The sequence below is a fragment of the Anolis carolinensis genome, chromosome 2 (assembly GCF_035594765.1).
Source record: "Anolis carolinensis isolate JA03-04 chromosome 2, rAnoCar3.1.pri, whole genome shotgun sequence".
Taxonomy (NCBI): Eukaryota; Metazoa; Chordata; class Lepidosauria; order Squamata; family Dactyloidae; genus Anolis; species Anolis carolinensis.
In genome coordinates this window covers 213,965,499-213,977,598 of record NC_085842.1, presented here as the reverse complement: position 1 = coordinate 213,977,598, position 12,100 = coordinate 213,965,499, and the positions used below count along the sequence as shown (strand labels likewise).

The following is a 12,100-nucleotide window of genomic DNA, read 5'->3' as shown; positions in this document are numbered from 1 at the left end:
AGTGTTCCTTCACTATTTCGCTTTTTGCGGATTTGCTGTTTCACGGTTTTTCAACAAACTCTAAAAGAATATTATAAATCATAAAAAATTACAATTTATAGCCTAAGGAAGGGAGAGGAGAAGCCAAAGGGAGAGAAAAGGAGCCCAAGTGGCAACGGGAGGAGAAGGAGGCAATTTATCAACACACGATTGGTTGATAAAGACTTAAAATAGTGTATAACTACTAAAATAATGTATAAATATATAGCGTCCCTACTTCGCAGATTTTCACTTATTGCAGGTGGTCCTGGAACCTAACCCCTGTGATAAGTGAGGGAACACTGTATATATATCTATATATATAAAAAAATGTAATGTGCCAAATCACACCAAATTTGGCCACAAAAGAAATAGTCATCCAGTCTATGTCTTTCAAACAAAAAAAAACTAGAAAAATAAAGTCCAAATTAGAGGAAGAGGAAGAATTGTTTTTTCTCCTTGCTGCCAGTTAGAAGAACCCCTGGTGGCACAGTGGGTTAAATTCTTGTGCTAGCAGGATTGATGACTTGAAGGTTGGGTTGCTGACCTGAAGGTTGCCGGTTCGAATCCAACCCTGGGAGAGCACAGATGAGTTCCCTCTATCAGCTCCAGCTTCATGCGAGGACATGAGAGAAGCCTCCCACAAAGATGGTAAAACATCAAAACATCCAGGCGTCCCCTGGGCAACATCCTTGTAGACAGCCAATTCTCACACCAGAAGCGACTTAGGTTCTCAAGACGCTCCAGACACAAAATAATATTATAATACAGTAAGACTAATATATTAAATATAATTACTACTGATCATATCTAATAATACAAAGTTATATCCTGTTTTATTGTATATAAGTTGTAATGTTTTCAACTGAGAGGGCCCTTCCACACAGCCATATAACCAGAGTATCAGGGCAGAAAATTCCACAGTATTTGCATTCAACTGGGTTATCTGAATCCACACTGCCATCTACAGTATTCCAACTCAAAGCAGATAATGTAGTATTTTATTCAGCTGTGTGGAAGGAGCCTGAGCAGCTTTGAGTCTCTGTATGGATAGTGAAAGCAATGGTATTCCCCATAGTAACCTATGGTTGCGAGAGCTGGACCATAAGGAAGGCTGAGCAAAGGAAAATAGGCGCTTTTGAATTCTTGTGCTGGAGGAAAATCCTGAGAGTGCCTTGGACCGCAAGAAGATCCAACCAGTCCATGCTCCAGGAAATAATGCCTGGCTGCTCACTGGAGGGAAGGATATTAGAGGCAAAGCTGAAGTATTTTGGCCACATCATTTATTTATTTATTTCGTGTCAAAAGCATTGGTACAGCAAATACATTTCAAATAATGGAAATAAAATAAGAAAAGAAAAGAAATCACAAGCAACTAAATAGTTTTGGACCAAAAGCGGGCAACAGCAACCGCATTGTCTGTAGCTTTAAACAACTCCTCCTCCGTACATGAGGCAGGGCATTGTGGGCAAGCATACATATGCTGAGTTGTTTGTTCAGCTCCACAGTCACACAAGATGGAGGATTCCTCCAGGTAGTGCCACCTTGCCAAGTTGTCTTTTGATCTGCCCACTCCACTTCTGAGTCTGTTCAGGGACTTCCAAGTTGCCCATTCCTGGTTTGCCCCTGGAGGAAGACCCTCTTGGGGAGCCATCCAGTTAGAATTGCCAGGTTTAGCTGCCCAGAGGGACACCCTTGCTGTTGCTGGAGGAACATCAAGAGGAGTGGTGGTTCTCATGAAGCCCTTCCTTGATTTGAGTCTGGTGGGAGGAGGGTGATAGCCATGCAGTGGGTGGCTTTCACAATGTTCGACCTTTTTTCTCTCACCGTTAGCAGCAACTTCCCGTCGCACGTCAGGAGGGGCAATGCCAGCTAACTTGTAGAGTTTATCAACAGGTGTAGGTTTAAGGCATCCTGTGATGATTCTGCATGTTTCATTCAGTGCTATGTCCACCTGCTTTGCATGGGCAGACTTGTGCCAAACAGGACAGGCATACTCTGCAGTTGAGAAAGACAAGGCCAGGGCTGATGTTCTTATTACTTGTGGGTCTGCTCCCCATGCGCTGCCAGTCAGTTTCCGCAGGATGTTATTGCGTGCAGCTACTTTGTGCTTGGTGTTCATGCAGTGTTTCCTATATGTTAGTGTTTGGTCTAAGGTGACACCAAGGTATTTAGGATGGAAACAGTGTTCGAGCTCTTGGTCTTCCCAAGTAACTTTCAGTTTCCTGTTGGCTTCGCGGTTACGTAGGTGGAAAGCACACACTTGTGTCTTGGAAGGGTTAGGCTTCAGGTGGTTCTCTTTGTAGTAGCTGGAGAGATCTTTCAAGGCATTGGTGAGTTGCTTTTCAACTGTTTCAAAATCTTTTGCTTGTGTTGTAAGGCCAAGGTCATCAGCATATATAAAGCTCTTTGTGAGTGGTGGTTGTGGCTGATCGTTCGTGAAGATATTAAATAAGGTTGGTGCAAGAACGCTGCCTTGGGGTAAACCATTCTTTTGCCTCCTCCATCTGCTTTTCTGGCCCTGAAACTCCACATAGAAGCTGCGGTTTTCTAAGAGGGTCTGGACAGTTTTTGTAAAGTCAAAGTCCCGGGTGATATGGTAGACTTTATGCAGCATTTTTCTATGTTGCACCGTGTCATAGGCTGCCGTAAGGTCCACAAAAACTGTTCCCGTGATGTAGCATTTCTCGTAGCCTTCCTCGATATGTTCAGTCAGATGAAGAATTTGACCTGTACAGTTTTTCCCTGGTCTGAAATCTGCTTGTTGTGCAATAAGCTTGGGTTCGATAACAGGTCCTAGTCGATTTAATAGCATCCTCTCATAGACTTTATATAGATGACATAAGAGGGAGATTGGTCGATAGTTTCTGGCATTGGAGGCATCTTTACCAGGTTTTAAGATGGCAATTATCTTAGTTTTCCTCCATGCTCTGGGAATCTGTTTGTGTGCCAGGCATTGATTGTAGAATTTCAAAAGCCAGTTTTCAGCTTTGGCCCCGAAGTGTTTGATTTGCTCCATCATCAGGTCGGCCACATCATGAGAAGACAGGAAAGCTTGGAAAAGATCACGATGCTGGGGAAAATGGAAGGAAAAAGGGAGAGAGGCCAACCAAGGGCAAAATGGATGGATGGTATCCTTGAAGTGACTGGCTTGACCTTGAAGGAACTGGGGGCGGTGACGGCCGACAGGGAGCTCTGGTGTGGACTGGTCCATGAGGTCACGAAGAGTCGGAGACAACTAAACGACTGAGCAGCAGCATGGAGAGATAAAGCAGGGTATAAATAAATAGGAGGCTGGGTTGCTGTGAGTTTTCCAGGCTGTATGGCCATGTTCCAGAAGCATTATCTCCTGAAGTTTCGCCCACATCTACATATGGCAGGCATCTTCAGAGGTTGTGAGGTCTGTGGGAAACTAGGCAAGTGCGGTTTATATATCTGTGGAAGTTCCAGGTTTGGAGAAAGAACTCTTGTCTGTTTGAGGCAAGTGTGAATGTTGCAATTGATCACCTTGATTAGCATTTGTCTCTTGCCAGGGGGGCATCCTTTGTTAAGAGTCATTAGCCGTCCTTGGGGCTCCTCTGCCCTCAGAGTGTTGCTTCCCATCTACTGTTTTGATTTTTGAGTTTTTTAATACTGGTAGCCAGATTTTGTTCATTTTCATGGTTTTCTCCTTTCTGTTGAAGTTGTCCACATGTTTGTGGATTTAAGTGGCTTCTCTGTGTAGTCTGACATAGTTGTTGGAGTGGTCAAGCATTTCTGTGTTCTCAAATAATATACTGTGTCCAGGTTGGTTCATCAAGTGCTCTGCTATGGCTGATATCTCTGATTGAATTAGTCTGCAGTGCCTTTCATGTTTTTTGACTCGTGTTTGTGCACTGTGTTTGGTGGTCTCTATGTATACTTGTCCACAGCTGCATGGTATCTGGTAGACTCCTGCAGAGGAGAGAGGATCCCTCTTGTCTTTCACTGACTGTAGCATTTGTTGGATTTTCTTTGTGAGTCTGTAGATAGTTTGTGGGTTGTGCTTCTTCATCAGTTTGCCTATGTGGTCAATGGTTCCCTTGATGTATGGTAAGAACATCTTTCCTCTGGGTGGATCTTTGTCTTGGCTCTCATGGCTTGTTCTTGGCCTTGCAGCCAAGAACGAGTTCTTTCTCCCACCCTGGACAATATTCCAGAGATACTGTATATAAACCCCACTTTCTTAAGTTTCCAACAGACCTCACAACCTGTGAAGATGCCTGCCATAGATGTGGCCGAAACGTCAGGAGAGAATGCTTCTGGAACATGGCCATACAACCCGAAAAACTCGCAGCAACCCAATGATTCCGGTCATGAAAACAGTAAATAGTATGAGGCCTTTCACAGTGGAAGGGCTTCCCTGCCTTGCGTCACCTTCGCGACGTCTGACGTCACTTCCCCCCGGGCCGGGCCCTGATTGGTCGCGGGGAGCGGAAGCGAGGGCGGGCGCTCGGTCCCCGTTGCCGCAGTGACAGGACCAGAGCGCTCCCAGGAGCTGGGAAATGGCGGCGGCGTCGTCGTCGCGTCGCTCTCAGCAGCAACAGCATCACCATCAGACCCAGGCGCCGCTCTCGCCGCCAAGGAGCCCCAGCCTTTCCCCTCAGCAGCAGCAGCGGCCCAGTCTCTCCGGGCCTGAGGGCGAGGCTACTTCGAGCAGCGGCCGTGAAGGGTCGGCGGCCGCGGCGGAGAGGCCTTTCTCCCCAGAGAGCGTCGGAGAGGCCTCTGGGCCTCCTGCGCCGCCGGGTTCCGGAGCCAGCAGCGTCGCCACCAGCAGCACGAGCAGCAGCAGCAGCACCTCGGGCTCCTCGTCGTCGTCGTCTTCGGCGGCCTCCAGCCCGGCCGCCGCGGAGAGCCCCGACCCGCCCGCGCCTCCTCCTCCTCCGCCGCCGCCTCTGCAGCCGCCCCCTCCGCCGGTGGGCAGCGGGGCCTTCCGGGAGCTGCTCGAGGCCTGCCGGAATGGGGACGTGACCCGGGTCCGGCGCCTGGTGGATGCCGCCAACGTCAACGCCAAGGACATGGCCGGGAGGAAATCCACCCCGCTGCACTTCGCGGCAGGTGAGCAGGAGGAAGGCCTCGCGAGTTCCAAACATTTTGCATCTCTTGATTTGGAGAGGTGGAAATGTGTGGGGGCAGACCCTGGCCCCTTCCGTACAGCTGAATATAATCCCACATTGTCTGCTTTGAACTGGAATATATGCCAGTGTGGGCTCAGATAGCCCAGGGCCCTTCCACACAGCCATATATCCCAGAATATCAAGGCAGAAAATCCCACATTATCTGCCTTGAAATGGGATATATGGTAGTGTGGACTCAGATAACCCAGTTCAAAGCAGATATTGTGGGATTTTCTGCCTTGAACTTCTGGAATATAGGGCTGCATAGAAGGACCCCAAGCCTGTATCCTAGGGGGCGGTTTCGGGGTTCAAACCACCCCCAAACATTTTCAGGTAAAAAAACAGCAACAACCAGGTTTACTCCTGAATTTAAACTTGTTAATCAAACCCCCATGCCAGGTATATGAGAAGCAAAAATTAGAGTCCCTCCAGAACAGTGGTTCTCAACCTGAGGGTCCCCAGATGTTTTGGCCTACAACTCTCAGACAGCCCAGCCAGTTTACCAGCTGTTAGGATTTCTGGGAGTTGAAGGCCAAAACATCTGGGCACCCACAGGTTGCGAACCACTGCTCCAGAATGACAAGTACTATCGCAACTCAATTTTGATTGGTCACTACATGACCTACCTTTTTACCAATAGTGGAACCTGGTTTGCAGTGAGTTTTCTGGGCTGTATGGCCATGTTCCAGAAGCATTCTCTCCTGAAGTTTCATCCACATCTGTGGCAGGCATCCTCGGAGGTTGTGAGATTTGTTGGAAACTAGGCAAGTGAGGTTTATATATCTGGAATGTTCAGGATGGGAGAAAGAACTCCTGTCTGTTTGAGGCAAGTGTGAATGTTGCAATTGATCATCTTGATTAGCATCGAAAAGCCTTGCAGCTTCAAAGCTTGGCTGCTCCCTGCCTCAGGGAATCCTTTGTTGGGAGGTGATTAGCTGGCCCTGATTGTTTTTTGTCTGGAATTCCCCTGGTTTTTTTTAGTGTTCTTTATTATCTGTCCTGATTTTAGGGTTTTTTAAAAAATGGTTAGCCAGATTTTGTTCATTTTTGTGGTTTTCTCCTTTCTGTTGAAATTGTCCACATGCTTGTGGGTTTAATAATAATAATAATAATAATTTTAAAAAACTTTATTTCTAGACCGCCCCCTCTCCCTGAAGGGACCCATGATGGTTTACAGACACAAAACAAAAAGGCAAACATTCAGTGCCTCAAATGAGTACAAACACATCAAAATAATACAAGATAATGCACAGTATCAACAGTAAACTTACAACAACAAAAATTCAATCACTTCTCTGTGTAGTCTGACGTGGTAGTTGTTAGAATGGTCCAGCATTTCTGTGTTCTCAAATAATATGCTGTGTCCAAGTTGGTTCATCAAGTGCTCTGCTATGGCTGACTTCTCTGGCTGAGTTAGTTTGCAGTGCCTTTCATGTTCCTTGATTCGTGTTTGGGCAGTTCTGCGTTTGGTGGACCCTATGTAGACTTGTCCACATATGCATGGTATACTCTTACAGATGTGAGAGGATTTGACCTGGATTGCAGGTGGAAACTGAGGTGTTTACCATTGGCTCATCAAATCCAAGTCCTGCCATAGAAACAATGGAACAGCACCAAAGTTTCTAAGGGCCCTTCCACACAGACATATGACCCAGAATATCAAGGCAGAATAACCTACAGTAATAACTTTATAACAACAACAACAACAACAACTTTATTCATGTATCCTGCCACCATCTCCCTGAAGGGACTCGGGGCAGCTTACATATGGGACAGAAAGTCCAACAGACATCAAAGCAAACTGTCAATTAAAACAAAACCACCACTAAAATGAAAGAACATCATAAAAATACAACAATCCATATAAAACACAATTAAACATAAGAGAAAAAAACCAGCAGCATTGAAGCTCCATCAGACAGTGTTCAACAGAAACCAATGACTATAATGACCAAAAATGGGCATGACCAGGCTATAAAAGGGTCGGGAATGGAATAGTGCAAGACAATGTACCATAGGGCTGGGAGATGAATGAGGTGCAGAGAACAGAGTTCTGTCTGGCAACCTAGGGACTGGGCTTTTAAAACTAGGGACTAGTTGTCAAATGCTTTCTGGAACATCGAGGTTTTCAGATCCCTTCAAAAGGAGGACAGTGTGGGGGCTTGCCTAATCTCCCTGGGGAGGGTGTTCCAAAGTTGAGGGCCACAACCGAAAAGGCCGTCTTCCTCGTCCTCACCAGCCGTGCCTGTGGAAGTGGAAGGATGGCCTCCCCGTTTGATCTTAGAGCCTGTGCCGGTTCATATGGGAAGATGTGGTCATGAAGATAGGTGGGGGCCAAACCATTTAGGGCTTTGTAGGTTATAATCAACATCTTGAATTGGGACTGGAAATTTATCGACAGCCAGTGGAGCTGCTCTAATAGGTTTCTTTCTGCTTTGAACTGGAATATCTGAGTCCACACTGCCATATATCCCCGTTTAAAGCAGATAATGTGAATTTTATTCAAGTATGTGAAAGGGGCCTCAGATTTCAACCCAAATGGTTCAGCAGATTTCCCTGGCTAGCCTACTCATTTCATGTACAGGATGCACTCTGTAACTATGGTGTGGTGTTTGGAGGAGAAGTTGGGGGTAAAGGTGGTTATCACATGCTTGGTACATTGGTTGCTTAACCATTTGTATGATGGAAAAATTCAATAGAAATTTTCAATAGACACCAAAAAAAAAAACCCAGTACCATCAGCTTATGGAGAGGAGGAGGATTAGAATATTATGTTTTACAACTTTGACTAGAACACGGTACCTTACTCTGGCATTTTGGCAACTGATAAGTTTGTTACTTTGTAGGATTAATAGATTTATATGTCTTATTTAATTATTTAAACTTCATGAGTGCAGTAGAGTCTCACTTATCCAACACCCTCTTATCCAACGTTCTGGATTATCCAACGCATTTTTGTAGTCGATGTTTTCAATGAATCGTGATATTTTGGTGCTAAATTCATAAATACAGTAATTACTACATAGCATTATTTCATATTGAACTACTTTTTCTGTCAAATTTGTTGTAAAGCATGATGTTTTGGTGCTTAATTTGTAAAATCATAACCTAATTTGATGTTTAATAGGTTTTTCCTTAATCCCTCCTTATTATCCAACATATTTGCTTATCCAACGTTCTGCCGGCCCGTTTATTTATTTATTATTTATTTATTTATTTGCGACATTTATATACCGCCCTTCTCACCCCGAAGGGGACTCAGGGCGGTTTACAAGTATATATACATACAATATATTATATTATACAACTATATCGCAATATTATTAGTAATATTGCATGTAATATAAATATACAATTATAATAGTGAATTATAATAATTATTACATTGTATTACATCATAATATTATTATTAATATTATTATTATTATTATTATTATTATTATGTTGGATAAATGAGACTCTACTGTAGTTGTTATAATTTGTTATAGATGTTTTATTCATGGGACTATTTGTTCATTTTGTGGCATTGAATGTTTGCCATTCTTTGTCGGAAACTGCCCTGAGTCCCCTTGGGGAGATAGGGCAGGTTCTAAATAAAGTTGTTGTTGTTGTTGTTGTTGTTGTTATCATTATTTATTAAATGCTCACCTTCTAAATTAAAAACATGTGAACAGGAAAATAATACAAACACTTATTCAGAAGAAGAAAACATTGAGGGCCATAGGAATTCATGTTGTCACGCGTTCTTTTGTTTTTCAACTATTTATTGTTTTATTTATATCCCGCTTCATCTCTCCATACAGAGACTCAAAGTTACAATTTAAAACATTACAAGACAACTTCAAATATACAAATATACAATAATAAAACAGTGTCATTATATATTATATATGATCAGTAATATTCTAATTAATATATTAGTATCATTATAATAATAAATAATAAACTTTATTTATTTCCCATCCTCTCTCCCCAAAGGGACTCGGGGTGGCTCACAACATAAAAACAATATACATAATATCAAACAAAAGGCTTTAAATCAAAAACAAAACACAATAAATTAAGTATAAAACAATAAATGTAGTTAAATATAGTTACAACAGCTTATGGCCATTCGATTACAATTAACCATCAGAAATTTAAATAAACAAAAAATATTTGATTTTGAATTGGATATCAAAAATGAAAAAAGGCTTTTTTTCACTTTAATTTTAGACTTGGATCCAAAATACGAAATGGAAAAAGGGATTGCCGGACCGAATTTGATTTTAATATTTAATTTGTCGGGTTTACGAGATCTGGTTTGATTGTTAATTGAAAAACAAAAGAACAAATCATACATAGATTGAAAAGACTCTGTGCATATTCCGAAGTGTGGTTTTGATCATCTTCTGGTAAAATATAAAATAGCTTTTTGGTCTATGTGTATTTTGTACTGTGGTCAACAGTGCTGGTGGGCCGCATATTGTTGATTTTCTGACAGAGGCTGCAGGCCACAATTGGCCCCCAGGCCGGACTTTAGGCATGCCTGCCCTAAACCACTGCCCAACCTCTCAGATGGAGAGGGGCAGTACCTTAGGGGAACAGCTGCTTATGGATGAGGACTTTCCTGGCTGTTGAGGATTGAGCCCACTGAGAAGACTTGAGGAAAGAAGTCTTTATCACTGATAGATGGGAGTGGCCTTGAACCATCCATTGTTTCTTTTTGGATGTTAGGTGATGTCAGTTTCCTAATTTGTAATGCTATTTTAAAGGGAAAAGTCAGGCTTGTTATTTATGAATGCTCTGATTAGAAAATGCATCAGGATGTGGGTGAACTACAATTCCCCAAAATCGTGGGCCAATCAGCCCAAACACCACCACCATTCAAAGTTGGCCATGTTGTGTCTGTCTGCCAAGTTTGGTCCAGATCTGTCATTGGTGGGGTTCAGAGGGTTCTCTGAATGCACGGTGAACTAGAACACCCACCCAGGTGGGTCAGTCCCCCCCCCCCCCAAAATCCCTCCAGTGTGTTCTAACTTAGGGGGTCCCTTGATATAGAGGATTTTTTTGACATGAGATATTTAGAAGAGGTTTGCCATTTGCTGCCTTCATATTCTGAGAAGGTATGGCTTGTCCAGGATTACCTACTGGGTTATTGTGAATGATGTGAGATTTGAACCCTGGTTTCCTAGTATCCCAGTTCAACACTCAAACTTCTATGTTACATCGGCTCTCATGGGTGATACATACATAATACTTAAGGGGTGACTGGTTTTCAGATAAATAGTAATAATAGTAATCGTAATAATAAATTGTATTTATTTCTTACTCCTCATGGCTCAAGGTGGGGGGGGTACAACATAGTTAAAATACATAGAAAAAACAAGGAACAAAAATGCATTTATTAAAAGCATAGAACAAAGATTAAAACACTAATACTGTACTAATAAAATGTAAATTTATATTTCATAGTTTAAAATTGACTACATATGCTTGTAGGAAGAGATAGGTGTTTCATTGTGTTTTGAATTCTGACAGCTTGTTTAGCTGTCTTAGCCCTTCTGACAAGTCATTCCACAATCTAAGGGCAGCTGATGAAAAGGACCTCTGGGTGTTCAATTTTCAGCCTAGTCCTGGCTGTTTGGAGTTAACATCCCACAGAGGGTACAGAGCAGATTATATGGGGAAAGCGATCATGTAGCTAACCTGTGTCAAACCATTAATTAATTAATTAATTTACAGTATTTATATTCCGCCCTTCTCACCCCGAAGGGGACTCAGGGCGGATCACATTACACATATAAGGCAAACATTCAATGCCTTAACATAGAACAAAGATAAGACAAACATGGGGCTCCGAGCTGGCCTCGAACTCATGATCTCCTGGTAGGGCTTTAAATGTTATAACAAACACTTTATTTATTTATTTACAGTATTTATATTCCGCACTTCTCACCCCAAAGGGGACTCAGGGCGGATTACAGTGTACACATACAAGGCAAACATTCAATGCCATATGAACATAGAGACAGATACAGAGGCAATTTAACCTTCTCCAGCTTCCAGCGGGTATGCTCACTTTGTACTTTACCTGGAAAATGACTGGCAACTAGTGGAGTGATTTTAGTACAGGTGTAATATGCTCACTCCTAGGTGTACCTGAAACCAAGCTGGCTGCCATGTTTTTAACTAATTGGAGTTCCTGAACTTGAGTACCCTGTAGAAGTCCAACCTTGAGTGGCCAGTGTGTGTACTACCATCTTTATGTCTTCCAATTCTAAGAAAGGATGCAGCTGATGTATCAGCTTTTTTCTTCTCATCCAGCCTATTGCCTCCTTCAAGCATTCATTCAGATGAGACACTATCCTTAGCTAAGGCTGTTTTTGAAGGCATGAAGAAATATATTTGGATGTCATCAGCATACTGATATCACCCCGCCCTATGCCTCAGGATGATTCCTCCCAGTGGTTTCATGTAAATGCTAAAAATCATTGGGGGTAAAATGGCACCTTGTGGGATACCATACAATAGCTTCTTTTTTATTAGTTGCTATTCTCAAGCACCAACATCTGGAACCTGCCTGAGAGATACGACTACAACCACTGCTACTCATTGCCTGTGATTCCCCTCCCCCCAGGAGTTCAAGAAGGATACAATGTTCAATGGCAGGGGTCCTCAAACTTTTAAAGCAGAGGGCCGGTCCACAATCTTTCAGACTGTTGAGGGGCCGAATTATCATTTGAAAAAAAATACGAACAAATTCCTATGTACAATGCATATGTGTTATTTGTAGTGCAATACAACAATAACAATTAAAGAATAATGCAATATTTAAAAATGAAAACAATTTTAACCAACATAAACCTATCAGGATTTCAATGGAAAGTGTGGACCTGCTACTAGCCAATGAGATAGTCAAGTTAATTATGATTCTTGTTGTTGTGTGCCTTCAAGTCATTTCAGAC

General features: G+C 42.7%; 1 protein-coding gene across 1 annotated transcript in view; it reads left to right on the top strand.

The window, feature by feature from the left end:
- Positions 1-4,485: 4,485 nt before the first annotated feature.
- tnks (tankyrase) overlaps positions 4,486-12,100 on the top strand; it is a 90,596-nt gene continuing 82,981 nt past the window's right edge. Inside the window, exon 1 of the mRNA XM_008116639.3 lies at positions 4,486-5,094. Within this exon, the coding sequence (XP_008114846.2) occupies positions 4,542-5,094 (553 nt within the window). The 5' untranslated portion in view covers positions 4,486-4,541. The remainder of the gene's footprint in view (positions 5,095-12,100) is intronic.